Here is an 18855-nt window from a genome sequence, read left to right as displayed (position 1 = left end):
ATTGTGTTCGGTAACCAAGGTACCAAGTGTACACTCAGTTAGAGTCAGAGAATCAGAGAGTGGGACAGCACTGAAGGAGGCCATTCCGCCCATCGAGTCTGCGCTGGCTCTTTTGAAGAACAATCCAGTTAGTTCAACTCCCCCCGTTCTTTCCCCATATCGCTGTAATTTGTTCTTCAAGTATTTATCCAATTTCCTTTTGAAGGCAACTACTGAATCTGAATCCACCACCCTATCAGGCAGTGCATTCCAGATCCTAACTACTCGTTTCTTAAAGTTTTTCCTCATGTCGCCTCTGGTTCTTGACCCTTCTGCCAATGGGAACAGTTTCTCTCCATCTACTCTGTCCAGACACCCCATGATTTTGAACACCTCTATCACATTTCCTCCCAAACTTCTCTGCTCTAAGCAGAACAACCCCAGCTTTTCCAGTCTATCCAAGGCCTTCACATCCTTCTTAAATTGTGGTGCCCAGAATTGGACACAATACTCCAGCTGGGATCAAACTAGTGGTTTATAAACTAGTTAACAATACAAGCTTCACCAGTCTCTCCAAGTATTGATGTCATATTGAAGCCCTACACCGCTTGTAAGACTTATCTTGTATAAGAACAAGTTTTTATCCTGTAAAATTTTGTCTTGTTCACTTCACTAAACAGTCAAGACTTATTTACGACTTGACTCGACACTTTCAGAGTTCGAACTTGTGAGACAAAACAATGCAGACACAGATGTTCCTTCACCACCCCAATCCAGAGGTTATCTTTACTTAGAATAATCAAAAGAAATACAAGCAATTTACTTGTGCATTAAATGTACAACAATTTCTTAATTATTAGCTCGCACCAACCTATCCCGTTAAATCCCTGATAAGGGTTAAACTTGCCCATCCCCCAAGTGATTAATAGAAAACAAAGACCCTCACACCAGACCGTGGTCAGCGATTGGAAATGAACTCCCTCATTCTCTTGGCACTAACCAGGTGCCAGTTCTGTTGCCTGCCGCAGTTCCTCCTATCTCCCGTGTTACACCCATTTTATATCCTTTTCTGGGACGTTTGACCACCGTGCAACTAATTGCTGAGTTTAAAACAAAGGAATATTCTTAAACAAATCCTTCCCATGAACAGATCTTCTCATTTCTTTATCACCATAGTTGCAGCTTTCTTCACAGTTCAGAGACAATTGAAGGACGTCTCTTAGGGCCTGTGAAAAATGTCTCTTCTCAGGCTGTGAGATCTCGCAAAAGTTCATTGAAATAAAGGTCACTTGACTTTTGCTGAGCATTAAAAGAAATGGTCATCATGTGTTCAACCATCTTGGAGCAGTTTGCAAGTATAGTTAATAGCATAAAAATGAGATGAAAAAATACACACTTTTATTTTAATATTTAAGATATCTGTAACCCTTCGAGGAAAAATTATTTTTGGTTTGAAAGGCAGAATTACCGCAGGCTCAAAACAACATAAAATGGAGTGGGCCACACTGCAAAGTATGTCCCAGACACCCCCGGGAAATAAATGTCACATCTTCAGCACCCACTTCAGTGATTTTTAAACTCATTTAATCTCCTCTCTGTACTCGGAATACAGGCCAAGATATTTGAATTCAGCTCTCCTGACACACCAGGAGCCGATATTGTGAAATTCCACACTCCCAACCTTTGCCTTTTGAACATTGAACATCGGGGTGCGAAATTTCCCAGGAGCACAGAAGTGGGAAGTGTTTATTTTTCCTAATCCAATTATCTTTCAGTTAAGAACATAAAAAATAGGAGCAGGAGTAGGCCATTTGGCCCCTCGAGCCTGCTCCACCATTTAATAAGATCATGGCTGATCTGATCATGGACTCATGTTCTGAATGTCTTGCCTGAATAATCAGATGAGCCGAGTGTTTCAGCATTTTCTGTTTTTGGGTATTCCCGCAGTACCGGTTTCCACCAGCAGGTGGTGATATTGCACCATAAAACTTTACAGCTCTCTGTACAGCTCGCCATCACCATCTCCCGGCTGAAAGCGGCATTACATGACCTGCAAGGGAACGTGAAACACTCTGGGGTGAATTTTCACTTTTACCACCGGGAACAACTCAGGTGTTAGCGGATCGGCCGCCAGTTTTACACCCCGCACGGCAGTAAAAGGGAACATTCAGCCCTTTAAACCGAAGATTACCAAACTCCCGGTGTTTTTGAGGAGAGATAGTTTGTGTATTTCCCATCACCAATGGTGCGCGGTGCTGAATACCTGAGGAATGTGCTCATTGTCAGAGCACAACTTAGACCTGGTTTTTAATACAAAGGAGCGGGGCAGTGATGAGAAAGGGCTGGGATGGACTTGCTGTCGGCTTTTACTTTTTATTTTAGTCTCCTCACATTTTATATTTGTATGGGTTGTATTTACAGTCTCATTGGGATCTTACAATGCATCATTTGGAAATTACATTTTCTAACTCCCGACCCCTGACCTCTGCTCCTGACCCTATCCGCGTGGGGTCAAGTCATTGTGAGGTCATGGATGACGTGTGCCGGTCTGAGGGCCCGCCCCTTTTACAGAACCAGATCGGAACCGGAGCAGATTCTCAGCCACTTGTTCACATCCCAAGTCCAGAAGAAAGGATACAGTTTCTCCGTGAATTTATTCCCAGTGAAGGTGTGGAGATGGGACTTGGTGTCCGCGCTGTAAAATGTAACTGTCCCGGACTCGTAACTGAGATAAACTCCCACCTTCCCGGGGATCTGACCGGCAGGGAGAGGGGATGGAGGGGAGGAGTTTACATTAAACTGATCATTGTACCGCTCGATGGTCCACAATCCATTCTCCGGGCTCAGTGTGACCCCTCGCTTCCTCCCCACAGACTCTGCGGCTACTCCCAGACTCCAGTCCTCATTCCCCTCCACCTCCACCTCCCAGTAATGTCTCCCCGATGTGAATCCCTCCGATCCCAGCACACAGCGCCGGGCTGTAAACCTCTTCTCGGTGTCAGGGAGATTCCTCCGGGTCCAGGTCCATCGCACACTCTTCAGATCCTCAGACACCTCGAGCTCTGGATTCGCTGTTTCCACATCCAGGGTCACAGAGACTGGGAGAAAAAGCAGAGAGTTAGAGAGAGTCACTGGGAATCGGGGGGGGGGAGGGGAGTCACTCGGGGTCGGCGGGAGGTCACTCGGGGTCGGAAGAGGAGTCACTCGTGGTCCGGGGAGAGATACATTTGGGGTCGGGGGGGGGCGGAGAGCGTCAATCGGGGTCGGGCGGGAGAGAGTCACTCGGGGTCAGGGGGAGTGCGCCACTCGGGGTCGGGGGGGGAGAGTCACTCGGGGTCAGAGGGAGAGCGTCACTCGGGGTCGGGGGGAGAGCGCCACTCGGGGTCGGGGGGGAGAGTCACTCGGGGTCGGGGGGGAGAGAGTCACTCGGGGTCGGGGGGGAGAGTCACTCGGGGTCGGGGGGGAGAGAGTCACTCGGGGTCGGGGGGGAGAGTCACTCGGGGTCGGGGGGGAGAGAGTCACTCGGGGTCAGGATAGAGGATCGGTCGGGGGAGGGAGTCACTCAGGGTCGAGGGGAGAGAATCACTCGGGGTCAGGGGGAGAAAGTCACTTGCGATTGGGGGGAGAGTCACACGGGGGTCTGGGGGAGAGAGTCACATGGTGCCGGAGGGCAAAGGCTCATTCGTTGTCGGGGGAGAGTGTCACTCGGGGTCGGGGGCAGAGAGTTACTTGGGGTCAGGGGGTGAGAGTCACTCGGGATCGGGAGGAGACAGTCACTCAGGTTCAGGGGGAGAGAGTCACTCGGAATCGGGGGGAGAGAGTCACTCGGGATCGGGGGGAGAGAGTCACTCAGGTTCAGGGGGAGAGAGTCACTCGGAATCGGGGGGAGAGAGTTACTTGGGGTCGTGGGGAGAGAGTCACTCGGAATCGGGGGGAGAGAGTCACTCGGAATCGGGGGGAGAGAGTTACTTGGGGTCGTGGGGAGAGAGTCACTCGGGATCGGGAGGAGACAGTCACTCGGGTTCGGAGGGAGAGAGTCACACAGGTTCCGGGGGAGAGAGTTACTTGGGGTCGTGGGGCGAGAGTCACTAGGGATCCGGAGGAGAGCGTCACTCAGGGTCGAGGGGAGAGAATCACTCGGGGTCGGGGGGGGGAGAGAGTCACTCGGGTTCGGGAGGAGAGAGTCACTCCTGGTCGGGGGGAAAGAGTCACTCGGGATCGAGGGGCAGGGAGTCACTCGGAGTCGGGAGGAGAGAGTCACTCGGGGTCGGGGGGAGAGAACCACTCGGGGTCGGGGGGGGGAGAGTCACTCGGGGTCGGGGGGAGAGCGCCACTCAGGGTCGGGGGGGAGAGTCACTCGGGGTCGGGGGGGAGAGAGTCACTCGGGGTCAGGATAGAGGATCGGTCGGGGGAGGGAGTCACTCAGGGTCGAGGGGAGAGAATCACTCGGGGTCAGGGGGAGAAAGTCACTTGCGATTGGGGGGAGAGTCACACGGGGGTCTGGGGGAGAGAGTCACATGGTGCCGGAGGGCAAAGGCTCATTCGTTGTCGGGGGAGAGTGTCACTCGGGGTCGGGGGCAGAGAGTTACTTGGGGTCAGGGGGTGAGAGTCACTCGGGATCGGGAGGAGACAGTCACTCAGGTTCAGGGGGAGAGAGTCACTCGGAATCGGGGGGAGAGAGTCACTCGTGATCGTGGAGAGAGAGTCACTCGGGATCAGGGGGAGAGAGTTACTTGGGGTCGTGGGGAGAGAGTCACTCGTGATCGGGAGGAGACAGTCACTCGGGATCGTGGGGAGAGAGTCACTCGGGATCGTGGGGAGAGAGTTACTTGGGGTCGTGGGGAGAGAGTCACTCGTGATCGGGAGGAGACAGTCACTCGGGTTCGGAGGGAGAGAGTCACACAGGTTCCGGGGGAGAGAGTTACTTGGGGTCGTGGGGAGAGAGTCACTCGGAATCGGGGGGAGAGAGTCACTCGGGATCGGGGGGAGAGAGTTACTTGGGGTCGTGGGGAGAGAGTCACTCGTGATCGGGAGGAGACAGTCACTCGGGTTCGGAGGGAGAGAGTCACACAGGTTCCGGGGGAGAGAGTTACTTGGGGTCGTGGGGCGAGAGTCACTAGGGATCCGGAGGAGAGCGTCACTCAGGGTCGAGGGGAGAGAATCACCCGGGGTCGGGGGGGGAGAGAGTCACTCGGGTTCGGGAGGAGAGAGTCACTCCTGGTCGGGGGGAAAGAGTCACTCGGGATCGAGGGGCAGGGAGTCACTCGGAGTCGGGAGGAGAGAGTCACTCGGGGTCGGGGGGAGAGAATCACTCGGGGTCGGGGGGGGGAGAGTCACTCGGGGTCGGGGGGAGAGAATCATTCGGGGTCAGCGGGAGAGAGTCACAAGGGGTCGGAGGGCAAAGGCTCACTCGGGGACGGGAGAGAGACTCACTCGGGGTCGGGGGAGAGAGTCACTCGGGATCGGGGGAGAGAGTCACTCGGGGTCGGGGGGAGAGAATCACTCGGGGTCGGGGAGGGAGTCACTCGGCATCGGGGGGAGAGAATCATTCGGGGTCAGCGGGAGAGAGTCACAAGGGGTCGGAGGGCAAAGGCTCACTCGGGGACGGGAGAGAGACTCACTCGGGGTCGGGGGAGAGAGTCACTCGGGATCGGGGGAGAGAGTCACTCGGGATCGGGGGAGGGCGTCACTCGGGATTGGGGGAGAGTCACTCGGGGTCAGGGGGAGAAAGTCACTTGGGGTCGGGGGGGAGAGAGTCACATGGGGGTTTGGGGGAGAGAGTCACACGGGGTCGGAGGGCAAAGTCTCACTCGGGATCGGGGGCAGAGAGTCACTCGGGGTCGGGGAAGAGGGTCACTTGGGCTCGGGGGTAGAGAATCACTCGGGGTCGGAGGCGAGAGAGTCACTCGGGGTCGGAGGGAGAGAGTCACTCGGGGTCGGGAGGAGAGAGTCACTCGGGTTCCGGGGGAGAGAGTCACTCGGGGTTGAGGGGAGAGTGTCACTCGGGGTCGGGGGGAGAGGGTCACTTTGGGTCGTGGGGAGAGGGTCATTCAGGGTCGGGGGAAGAGAGACACTCTGGAACGGGGTAGAGAAAGTCACTCGGGTTCGAGGGAAGAAAGTCACTCGGGGTCGGGGGCGAGAGAGTCACTCGGGTTCCGGGGGAGAGAGTCACTCGGGTTCCGGGGGAGAGAGTCACTCGGGGTCGAGGGGAGACAGTCACTCAGGGTCGAGGGGAGAGAATCACTTAGGGTCGAGGGGAGAGAGTCACTCGGGGTCAAGGGGAGACAGTCACTCAGGGTCGAGGGGGAGGGAGTCACTCGGGCTCGGGTGAGGGAGTCACTCGGGTTCGGGAGGAGAGAGTCACTCCTGGTCGGGGGAAGAGAATCACTCGGGGTCGGGGGAAGGAGTCACTCGGCATCAGGGGGAGAGAATCACTCGGGGTCAGCGGGAGAGAGTCACAAGGGGTCGGGGGGAGAGTCACTCGGGGTCGGGGGTAGAGTCACTCGGGGTCGGGAGGAGAGAGTCACTCGGGGTCAGGGGCAGAGAGTCACTCGGGGTCGGGGGGAGGAGAGTCACTCGGGGTCGGGAGGAGAGAGTCACTCGGGGTCGGGAGGAGAGAGTCATTCGGGGTCGGGGGAGAGAGTCACTCGGGGTCGTGGGGAGAGAGTCACTTGGGGTCGGGGGACGAGAGTCAATTGGGGTCGGGGGAAGAGAGTCACTCGGTCGGGGGAAGTGAGACACAGGGGTTCGAGGATGTAGAGTCACTCGGGTTCGGGGGAGAGAGTCACTCGGGGTCGGGGGAGAGTGTCACTCGGGGTCGGGGGGAGAGAGTCATTCGGGCTCAGGGGGGAGAGAATCACTCGGGGTCGGGGGGAGAGAGTCACACGGGCTCAGGGGGGAGAGAATCACTCGGGGTCGGGGGGAGAGAGTCACTCGGGGGAGGGGGAGGGAGTCACTTGGGATCAGGGGGAGGGTGTCATTCGGGGTGGGGGAGAGAGTGTCACTCGGGGTTGGGGGGAGGCAGTCACTCGGGGTCGGGGGGAGAGTGTCACTCGGGGTCGAGGGGAGAGAGTCACTCGGGGTCGGGTGAGATAATCACTCGGAGTCGGGAGGAGACAGTCACTCGGGGTCGGGGGGAGACAGTCACTCGGGGTCGAGTCGAGAGAGTCTCTCGGGGTCGGGAGAGAGTCACTCGGGTTTGGTGGGAGTGAGTCACTCGGGTTTGGTGGGAGAGAATCACTCGGGTTTGGGGGGAGCGAATCACTCGGGGTCGGGGGGAGAGAGTTACTCATGGTCGGGGGGAGAGAGTCACGGGGTCATGGGAAGAGAATCACTCGGGGTTGGCGGGGAGAGTGTCGCTCGGGGTCAGGGTAAGAGAGTCACTCGGGGTCCGGGGGAGGGAGTCACTCGGGCTCGGGGAGGGAGTGAATCGGGGTCAGGAGGAGAGAGTCACTCGGGGTCGGGAGCAGAGAGCCACTTGGATTCAGGGAGGGAGTCACTTGGAGTCGGGGGGAGAGAGTCAGTCCGGGTCGGGGGGAGAGAGTCACTCCGGGTCGGGGGGAGAGAGTCACTCGGGGTCGGGGTAGGCAATCACTTGGGATCGGGGGGAGAGAGTCACTCGGGGTCGGGGGAGGGAGTCACTTGGGATCGGGGGGAGAGAGTCACTCGGGGTCAGGGGGGAGAGAATCACTCGGGGTCGGGGGGAGAGAGTCACTCGGTGGAGGGGGAGGGAGGCACTTTGGATCGGGGGGAGAGAGTCACTCGGGATTGAGGGGGAGGGAGTCACTCGGGATTGAGGGGGAGGGAGTCACTCGGGGGAGGGGTAGGGAGTCACTCGGCATCGTGGGGAGAGAATCACTCAGGATCGGAGGGATAGTCACTCGGCGTCAAGGGGAGAAAGACACTTTGGGTCAGGACGAGAGGGTCACTCGAGATCTGGGGGAGAGAGTTACTCATGGTCGGGGGGAGAGAGTCACGGGGTCATGGGCAGAGAATCACTCGGGGTTGGCGGGGAGAGTGTCGCTCGGGGTCAGGGGAAGAGAGTCACTCGGGGTCCGGGGGAGAGAGTCACTCGGGCTCGGGGAGGGAGTGACTCGGGGTCAGGAGGAGAGAGTCACTCGGGGTCGGGAGCAGAGAGCCACTTGGATTCAGGGAGGGAGTCACTTGGAGTCGGGGGGAGAGAGTCACTCCGGGTCGGGGGGAGAGAGTCACTCGGGGTCGGGGGAGGGAATCACTTGGGATCGGGGGGAGAGAGTCACTCGGGGTCGGGGTTAGAGAGTCACTCCAGGTCAGGAGGAGGGTATCACTCAGATGCGGGGAGAGAGCCACTTGGATTCAGGGAGGAAGTCACTCGGAGTCGGGGGGAGAGAGTCACTCCGGGTCGGGGGGAGAGAGTCACTCGGGGTCGGGGGAGGGAGTCACTTAGGATCGGGGGGAGAGAGTCACTCGGGGTCAGGGGGGAGAGAATCACTCGGGGTCGGGGGGAGAGAGTCACTCGGGGGAGGGGGAGGGAGTCACTTGGGATCGGGGGGAGAGAGTCACTCGGGATTGAGGGGGAGGGAGTCACTCGGGGGAGGGGTAAGGAGTCACTCGGGGGAGGGGGAGGGAGTCACTCGGCATCGTGGGGAGAGAATCACTCGGGATCGGAGGGATAGTCACTCGGCGTCAAGGAGAGAAAGACACTTTGGGTCAGGACGAGAGGGTCACTCGAGATCTGGGGGAGAGAGTTACTCATGGTCGGGGGGAGAGAGTCACGGGGTCATGGGCAGAGAATCACTCGGGGTTGGCGGGGAGAGTGTCGCTCGGGGTCAGGGGGAGAGAGTCACTCGGGGTCCGGGGGAGAGAGTCACTCGGGTTCGGGGAGGGAGTGACTCGGGGTCAGGAGGAGAGAGTCACTCGGGGTCGGGAGCAGAGAGCCACTTAGATTCAGGGAGGGAGTCACTCGGAGTTGGTGGGAGAGAGTCACTCGGGGTCGGGGGGAGAGAGTCACTCGGGGTCGGGGGGAGAGAGTCACTCGGGGTCAGGGGGAGAGAGTCACTCGGGGTCCGGGGGAGAGAGTCACTCGGGGTCGGGGGGAGAGAGTCACTCGGGGTCGGGGGGAGAGAGTCACTCGGGGTCGGGGGGAGAGAGTCACTCGGGGTCGGGGGGAGAGAGAATCTGAACACCCTGGAAATGCCGCCTATCCCAGGGAGGCGGTCACACGGAAACAAAGCCACAGCCGCTGAAATATCAAACATTAAGCCCCTGCCCACCCACCAATGGGGCATTTTCTGGAGAGCAATAAGAAAATGAACAAATGCTGTGCCTGGTGCTTTTAGAAACATCGAATAGAAAATAGGTCACCTCAGTACCCCTTTCCTGCTTTCTCTCCATACCCCTTGATCCCCTTAACCATAAGATCTGACTCCCTCTTGAATATATCCAATGAACTGGCATCAACAACTCTGCGGCAGGGAATTCCACTCTATGAATGAAGAAGTTTCTCCTCATCTCAGTTCTAAATGGACTACCCCTTATCCTAAGACTGTCTCCTGGTTCTGGACTTCTCCAACATCGGGAACATTCTTTCCGCATCTAACCTGTCCAGTCCCGTCAGAATCTTATATGTTTCTATGAGATCCCCTCTCATCCTTCTAAACTCCAGTGAATATAGGCTCAGTTAATCCAGTCTCTCCTCATATGACAGCCCAACCATCCCTGGAATCAGTCTGGTGAACCTTCGCTGCACTCCCTCAATAGCAAGAATGTCCTTCCTCAGACTAGGAGACCAAAACTGAACACAATATTCCAGGTGAGGCCTCACTAAGGCCCTGTACAATTGCAGTAAGACCTCCCTACTTCTATATTCAAATCCCCTAGCTATGAAGGCCAACATACCATTTGCCTTCTTTACCGCTGTACCTGCGTGCTCACTTTCAGTGACTGATGAACCATGACACCCAGGTCTCATTGCACTTCCCTTTTTCCTAGTCTGCGCCATTCAGATAATATTCTGCCTTCGTGTTTTTGCCCCCAAAATGGATAACCTCAGATTTATCCACATTATACTGCATCTACCATGCATTTGCCCACTCACCTAACCTGTCCAAGTCACCCTGCAGCCTCTTAGCGTCCCCCTCACAGCTCACACCGCCACCCAGTTTAGTGTCATCTGCAAACTTGGAGATATTACACTCTATTCCTTCATCCAAATCGTTAATGTATATTGTAAAGAGCTGGGGTCCCAGCACTGAGCCCTGCGGCACTCCACTAGTCACTGCCTACCATTCTGAAAAGGACCTGTTTATCCTGACTCTCTGCTTCCTGTCTGCCAACCAGTTCTCTGTCCATGTCAGTACATTACCCCCAATACCATATGCTTTGATTTTGCACACCAATCTCTTGTGCGGGACCTTGTCAAAAGCCTTCTGAAAGTCCAGATACACCACATCCACTGGTTCTCCCTTGTCCACTCTGCTAGTTACATCCTCAAAAAATTCCATAAGATTCCAGAAGAAATTGAGGAAGACTAACTTCCACTCTAAAAGTGAGTTCTCAGGTAGCTGTACAATCCAACGGGAATTCCAGTCTCTGTAACAGGTGGGACAGACAGTGGTTGAAGGAAAGGATGGGTGGCACTGGTTTGCAGCACGTTCCTTCCGCTGTGTGCGCTTGGTTTCTGCATGCTCTCGGCGACGAGACTCAAGGTGCTCAGCGCCCTCTTCCTCCTTTGGGTGGTCTTGGGCCAGGGACTCCTAGGTGTCAGTGGGGATGTTGTACATTATTAAGGAGGCTTTGTGGGTGTTCTTGAAACGTTTCCTCTGCCCACCTGGGGCTTGTTTGTCGTGTCGGGGATCCGAGTAGAGCACTTGCTTCGGGAGTCTCGTGTCGGGCATGCCTAATGGAGCCGGTCGAGCATGGTCAGTGCACACCTGATAGTAAACGAGTAACAACTACCCGAGAAAAAGGAGACGGAAAAACTCGACCATTTTTGTCTCAGTAACATCAGATAGAAGATAGTGGGGCTGAAATTCAGTGGCGCACATATGATTTTTTTTCTGTTTTTAACCGCTGGGATCCGTGATACCGGAGGATCGATATTTGGGTGTTTGAAATGTTTTTTACGTCCCACCGGAAGTCGGTCATAGTGGGGCCAGGAGATAGACAGAAAGGGATTGAATTTAGGTCGGGACCGGGACTCCGTCGCTGTCAATCAGCGGTGGAGTAGTGATGACATCACAGCGTGAGTGCGTCACCACGCACTCTCTCCCTCCGCTAAAGGGGATAGCACCAGTCATCTTAAATCTACGGCCACTGGGCCACCAGGGATGGTTTCGGCCAGAGGGTGCCATTGGCCGAACCCGGAGACACAATCTTGCTGGCCGATTGGGAAGTTGGCCACCAAAAATAAATAGATGGCAGCCGCGGCAGTGGGCCCTCCCCTTGAAGGGCCGCCGCTCTGCCGGGCTGCACTCAGTGCGGATAAGGTGTATCGACACAGAAAGCTGTCGGGGGCACCGCGCGGTGGGAAGGTCGTTGGATTTAGGTGAATTTCGGGCGGATCTTATTTCAGGTGAGGGAGAGCGATGGTGCGCATCCTGACGGCGCGCTTGTGATGGTCATTACGATCGGGTGGAATTGGGACCAGGCTGAAAGATCCCCGACCTGAATTTGGGTTGGGGCGGCCATTTGACGCCAAAGTGGTGGCCACGGGATTCCTCTGCATGGCTGCCGCAAACAGACAGTAACGGGTCTCTCTGAGATCCTGAATTTCAGCCCCAGAGAGAGTTTAGTGACAAGATGACGAGCTTTGGTAGATTTGCACCTTACATGGAATTACGTCGGATATACGGCACACAAATAGGCCCAACCAGTCTATACCAGTGTTTATGTTCCACTCGAGCCTCCTCCTGTCTTTCCTCATCTAACTCTATCAGCATAACCCACTATTCCCTTCTCTTTCATAGGCTTATCTAGCCTCCCCTTAACTGCATTGTTACTATTCGCTTCAACCACTCCCGGTGGTGGCAAGTTCCACATTCTCACCACTCTCTGGGTAAAGAAGTTCCTTCTGAATTCCCGATTGGCTTTCTTGCTCACCATCTAATATTGATGGTCTCGAGTTATGCTCTTCCCCACAAGTGGAAACATTCTCTCTCTGCCTGCTCTATCAAAACCGTTCATATTTTTAAAGACCTTTGTTAGGTCACCCCTCAGCTTTCCCTTTTCAAGAAAAGAGACCCAGCCAGTTCTTCCTTTCTTGATAAGTATACCATTGTGTTTCTGGTATCCTTGTGAATCTAGTTTGCACCCTCTCCAGTGCCTGTATATCCTTTTTATAATATGGCAACCGTATGCATTAATACAAGTGTGGTCTCATCAAAGTTTGATACAAGTTTAGAATAACTTCTCTACTGTTCAATTCAATCCCTTTAGAAATAAACCTAAGTGCTTGGTTTGTTTTTTTATGGTCTTGTTGACCTGTGTCACTACGTTCAGTGATTTATGCATTTGTACTCTGAGATCCCTTTACTCTTCTAACTCACTTAGATTTGTATTTTCAAAGTAATATGTAACCTCCATATTTTTCTTATCAAAATGTAATACGGCACACTGTGTTGAATTTCATTTGCCAAATATATGCCCATTCTGCAAGTTTATTAATGTCCTCCTGTAATTTGTTGCAGTCCTCCTCAGTATTGACTATCTCCCCAATTTGGTGTCATCTGCAAATTTAGAAACTGTGTTTTTGATTCTGTCATGTATGTATGTTTGGGGTTACTAGCCACCAGATGGCGCCACTGTCGGAGGTCATTGGGCTGTACGTACGTGTGTGCGGCCCAGATATAAAAGGCAAGCCATCATGTAATGTGATCACTTTGGACCCTAATAAAGCAGAGCCAGGTTTGTACTTGTGTTAGTTTACAGTATTCAGTCTATCGAGTTATTACATACATAACATTTGGCGACGAGGTAACTTAAGAACCTTCGCGTGCACAAATGAGCACAATTGGAATTCTGGAGAGATTTGTGGAGGGAGCGGACTGGGCAGATTTTGTAGCTCGCCTGGACCAGTACTTCGTGGCCAACAAAATGGAGGAACCCACTGACGCAGTTAGGCGCAGGGCGTACTTCCTCACGGTTTGCGGTCTGAAAATCTATGGACTCAAAGAATCTTTTCTTGCCTGCAAATCCAACGGACAATATGAAGAATTGTGTGCTCTGGTACATGACCATCTCAAACCAGAAGAAGGCATCATCATCTCACGATATCGATTCTACACGCACGTTCGTTCTGAGGGCCAGGATGTGTCGGAATTCGTTGCTAATCTAAGACGGCTAGCTGGACTGTGTAAGTTTGAAAACGTGTTGGGAGACATGCTGCGGGACTTCCTTATAATCGGCATCAACCACAAGGTGATCCTGCGTAAGCAACTGGCGGCGGAGACGCTGGATTTGAGCAAGGCCATCACGATTGTCCAAGCATGCATGACAACGGACAAAAACTTAAAGCAGATATCATTGAACAATTGGAACTCAGCAAGTACTGTAAACAAGATTGTATCATCATTTGGCAGAGCTGCATATGGCAGGGCCTACTTGATTGTGTATGCGAAACCTGTGGCTGCTCAAAGTCCGCCAACGGGAATTAATCCGATTTCACCATGTTGACGTTGTGGGGGCAATCATCGGCCTCGTCAGTGTCGGTTTAAGCAGTACATTTTCGAGACGGGGCATCTCCAGCACATGTGTCCGCAACTGAGCAATCGTGCTGCGATGCACCATGTGGAGGATGATGACCAGTATAGCGCGGATCTGGATATGCAATCCAAGATACCAGAGGAGGAAGTGTATGGACTGTATTCATTCCTAACAAAGAGCCAACCAATAATGATCAATGGGAAACTTAATGGTGCGCCGGTACCGATGGAATGGACATGGGTGCGAGTCAATCAATAATTCGACAAGCTGTGGGATACTAAGGCTGTGAGGCCTAAGCTGAGTCCAGTCAATGTCAAGTTGCGTGCGTACACTAAAGAACTCATAACGGTGATTGGCAGTGCAGTAGTCAAGGTGTCGTATGATGGTGCGGTTCATGATTTACCGTTATGGATTGTTCCAGGCAATGGTCCAACACTGTTCGGTAGGAATTGGCTAGAAAAAATCAAATGGAATTGGAACGCTATCAAAGCGTTGTCATCGGAGGATGATACTCCATGTGCTCAAGTGCTGAGCAAGTTCCCCTTGCTGTTTGAATCAGGCATTGGCAATTTCACGGGAGCCAAGGTGCAGATCCACGTGGACTTGAATGCAAGACCCGTCCATCATAAAGCTCGGGCAGTTCCGTACATGATGAGGGAGAAGGTCGAAATCGAACTGGACAGATTCCAGTGTGAAGGGGTCATATCACCGGTCGAATTTAACGAATGGGCCAGCCCCATTGTTCCTGTGTTGAAAAGTGATGGCACTGTCAGGATTTGTGGAGACTATAAGGTTACGATCAACCGAGTTTCGAAACAGGATCAATACCCATTACCAAAGGCTGATGACCTGTTTGCAATGCTAGTCATTCACTAAACTGGATCTGATGTCGGCCTACATGACACAGGAGCTGGTCGAGACGTCGAAGAAACTTACTTGCATCAACACTCATAAAGGACTGTTTATCTACAACAGGTGTCCTTTCGGAATTCGCTCGGCTGCAGCCATATTTCAGAGGAGCATGGAGAGTCTACGAGAACCGTCGTGTTCCAAGATGACCTCCTGATCACAGGTCGTGACACCGCCGAACATCTGAACAACTTGGAAGAGGTTCTACATCATCTGGACAAAGTGGGACTCAGACTGAAATGTTCGAAGTGCATCTTCATGGCACCGGAAGTCGAATTCCTGGGGAGGAAAATTGCTGCTGACGGCATCAGGCTTACAGACTTGAAAACCAAGGCCATCAAAAATGTACCCAAGCCTCAGAATGTGACGGAGCTGTGTTCATTCCTTGGTCTACTCAACTACTTCGGTAATTTCCTACCTCGATTGAGCACTTCATTAGAGCAACTGCACATGCTGCTAAGAAAAGGCGACAACTGGGTTTGGGATGCATCTCAAGATAGAGCTTTTGAGAAAGCTACCAATCTGCTTTGCTCTAACAAGCTGCTGGTACATTATGATCCGTGTAAGTGTCTAGTATTGGCCTGTAATGCTTCATCATATGGAGTTGGTTGCGTGCTCCAACAAACTAATGAGTCAGGTAAACTATAACCTGTTGCGTATGCTTCTAAAAGTTTGTCAAAGGCGGAAAAAGCCTAAAGCATGGTAGAAAAAGAAGCAATAGCCTGTGTGTATGGGGTTAAAAAGATGCATCAGTACCTGTTTAGTCTTCGGTTTGACCTGTTTAGTCTTCGGAAACAGATCACAAGCTACTCATTTCATTGTTTTCGGAAAACAAAGGTATCAATACCAATACATCATCCCGCATCCAGAGGTGGGCGCTCACATTATCTGCCTACGATGATGTCATTCGCCATAGACCTGGCACCGAGAATGGTGCTGATGCACTGAGCCGTCAGTCATTGCCCACACCGGAGGTGGAGATGCCACAATCTGCACACCTATTGTTTGTTATAATTGCTTTTGAAAGTAAAGGAACCCCTGTCACGGCTCAACAAGTTAAGACCTGGACCAGCCAGGACCCGATATTGTGAAACGTTGTGTCCTGAGTGGTGATTGGTCTGCCATACCCAAGCAAATGGGTGATGAGACCAAACCTTACAACCATCGCAAAGACAATCCATCCATTCAGTCAGATTGTTTACTGTGGGGTAATTGTGTTGTTACACCAAAGAAAGGGAGAGAGAAATTTGTACATGATCTACATAGCACTCATCTCGGTATTGTCATGATGAAAGCAATTTCCAGGTCTCATGTATGGTGGCCTGGAATTGACTCTGATCTGGAATCACGTGTGCACCAGTGCAACACTTGCATGCAGCTAAGTAAAGTACCAGCGGAATCGCAGCTGAGTCTGTGGTCATGGCCATCTAAACCATGGTCCAGGATCCACATCAACTTTGCAGGTCCCTTCCTGGGAAAGATGTTTTTAGTTATGGTGGATGCATATTCCAAGTGGATAGAGTGTATAATCATGTCATCCAGTACATCCATATCCACGAGAGCCTTCGTGTCATGTTTGCCACTCATGGTCTGCCCGACATTGTTGTAAGCGACAACGGATCTTGCTTCACTAGTCTGGAGTTTCAAGAGTTCATGAAACTCAATGGTATCAACCATGTGAGGTCAGCATCATTCAAACCCGCATCTAATGGACAAACAGAGCGTGCGGACCAAACCATCAAGCAGAGCATCAATCGTGTAACTCAAGGTTCACTGCAAACTTGCTTGTCACGCATATTGCTTAATTACAGGACAAGACCCCATACGCTTACCGGGGTCTCCCTTGCTGAACTATTGATGAATAGTAGTCTCAAGACCAGGCTCTCTAGTCCACTTTGACTTGAATAATCGTGTTGAATACAGATGTCAAAGTCATCAACGGTATCATGATCGCGCTGCTGTGTCACGCGACATTTCTTTCAATGATCCTGTGTATGTACTGGATTATGGTCAAGGTCCCAAATGGATCACTGGTACTGTTACGGCCAAGAGGGTAACAGAGTGTTTATCGTTAAGCTCAAGAATGGGCAGACATACAGGGAACATGTCGATTAGATAAAGCTGCGGCACACGGATGAACCGGAACAGTCTGAGGAAGACACAATCAGTGACCAACCTACCCTCAGTCATCAGAGGACTCCACTGTCATCAATGAATCTGGACTTTCAATCACTGACATGGTCAATGAATCTGGATTTTCAATCCCTGACGTGGTCATTGCCACTCCCATCAGATCGGCTACCCAGCCCCCAGTCATAACAGACTCAGAACGCTCACCCAAGGCTGGAGTTGAACTGAGATGTTCAACTCGGGAGCAGAAAGCTCTGGACCGTCTCAATTTGTGAAAGGACTGTTACTAATATCTTAAAGGGGGATATTATCATGTATGTATGCTTGGATTTACTAGCCACCAGGTGGCGCCACTGTCGGAGGACATTGGGCTGTGCGCACGTGCATGCGGCCCAGGTATAAAAGGCCAGCCATCTTGTAATGTATTCACTTTGGGCCCTAATAAAGTACAGCCAGGTTTGTACCTGTTTGGGGCTTACAGTATTCAGTCTATTGCGTTATTGCATACACAACACATACACAACAGATTCCAAAGTCTAAATCGCTAATATAAATTGTGAACAACAGTGGTCCCAGCACTGATCCTTGTGGAACACCACTACCCACCTTCTGCCACTGAATTTGCCCCTACTCTCTGATTTCTGTCTTCAAGCCAACAAGTTATCCATTCTGCTACTTTTCCCCTGACTCAGCATGCTCTGACCTTATTCATTAGTATATTATGTGGTACCTTATCGAAGGCCTTTTGAAAATCTGTAAATCACATCTACTGCATTAACCTTGTCAACTCTCTCTGCCACCTCTTCAAAGAAATTCAGTGCGTTTGGTCAAGCAAGACTTTCCCTTCTGAAATCCATGCTGTTATATTTTTCGTTTACAGATGTTCTTCTATTTTCTTCTTTAGATTCCATTATTTTTCCTACCACGGATGTTAAGCTGACTGGTTCCATCTACCTTCTTAAACATAGGTATTACATTAGCTATCCATCAGTCCTCTGGCACTACACCTTGTTCTAACGAATTATTAAATAAATGCGGTAATGCCTCTGCTAACTCTACCCTTGATTCTTTTAAAATGCATAAATGTAATCTGTCCGGACCAGAGGTTTTATCCTCTTTGAGTTTGATTCGTTTATTTAATATTTCTCCTCTTTATTTTAAATAGTTATTTCATCTCTAACATCATCATCCGATGTCAGGTCCACCTGTTCTGTCTCCCTGGAAAACACTGAAGCAAGGTAGTTATTTAATATGTCTGCCATCTCCATCACTGCCTATATTATCCTGGCCCTATTCCCATTCTGACTTTCCTTCTTTTATTTATGTGTCTGTAAAATATTTTACTATTATGTTTTATCTTGCTTGATAATTTAATTTTGCCTTTCTAATTATTTTTGACTTCTCTTGATCTCTTTGGATTCTCTCATCATGCACTCCCCTGCTGTCCATGTACTTGGTGTATGTCTCTTTCCTTACCCTCAACTTTTCACTCATGTCTTTATTCATCCATGATGTCTCATTAGTGTTTAGCTTGTTCTTGTTTTAGTGGAATATATTTTTCCCGGACTCTGTTGAACACCGTTTTAAATATTTTCCACTGCTGTTCTACACCAGTGTTTGCCAATATTGTTGCCCATTTTATTTTCCCAAGTTCTATTCTCAGCCCCACAAAATTGTCTTTTCTCCAATCTATTACCCTGGCCTTCATCATACTTCTGTCTTTCTCAATTATTATCTTAAAGCGTATTATATGATGGTCACTATTGCCTAGATGTTCCCTTACTTTTACTTCTTTTATCTGCTCTGGTTCATTCCCCATTACTAGATCCAACAGCGAATCCTCCCTTGTTGGGCGTCTTACAGATTGGGTTCGAAAGGAGTCCTGTACACATTTACCAGGGAGATAGAACATGACATTGGATGATGAGATTAGTAATGAGGTAAGTGCATTTAAAATAAAAAGAGGGGATATATTAAATAAACTAATCAAACTCAAAGAGGATAGAACCTCTGGTCTGGATGAATTGCATCCAAGTATTTTAAAAGAAGATAGGGAAGAAATAGCAGAGGCATTACTAAATATATTTAATAATTTGTTAGAAAAGGTGCCAGAGGACTGGTGGATAGCTAACATAATACCTATATTTAAGAAGAGGG

General features: G+C 51.4%; 1 protein-coding gene across 1 annotated transcript in view; it reads right to left on the bottom strand.

Annotated features, from left to right (window-relative positions):
• Positions 1-743: 743 nt before the first annotated feature.
• The window catches only part of LOC139229694 (butyrophilin subfamily 1 member A1-like), a 138895-nt gene continuing 120783 nt past the window's right edge, over positions 744-18855 (bottom strand). The window contains exon 7 of the mRNA XM_070861222.1: positions 744-3077. Within this exon, the coding sequence (XP_070717323.1) occupies positions 2545-3077 (533 nt within the window). The 3' untranslated portion in view covers positions 744-2544. The remainder of the gene's footprint in view (positions 3078-18855) is intronic.

This window comes from Pristiophorus japonicus, chromosome 19 (genome assembly GCF_044704955.1).
Source record: "Pristiophorus japonicus isolate sPriJap1 chromosome 19, sPriJap1.hap1, whole genome shotgun sequence".
Classification (NCBI taxonomy): domain Eukaryota; kingdom Metazoa; phylum Chordata; class Chondrichthyes; family Pristiophoridae; genus Pristiophorus; species Pristiophorus japonicus.
The sequence above is the reverse complement of the archived record's forward strand: the minus strand, read 5'-3'. Positions and strand labels throughout refer to the sequence as shown.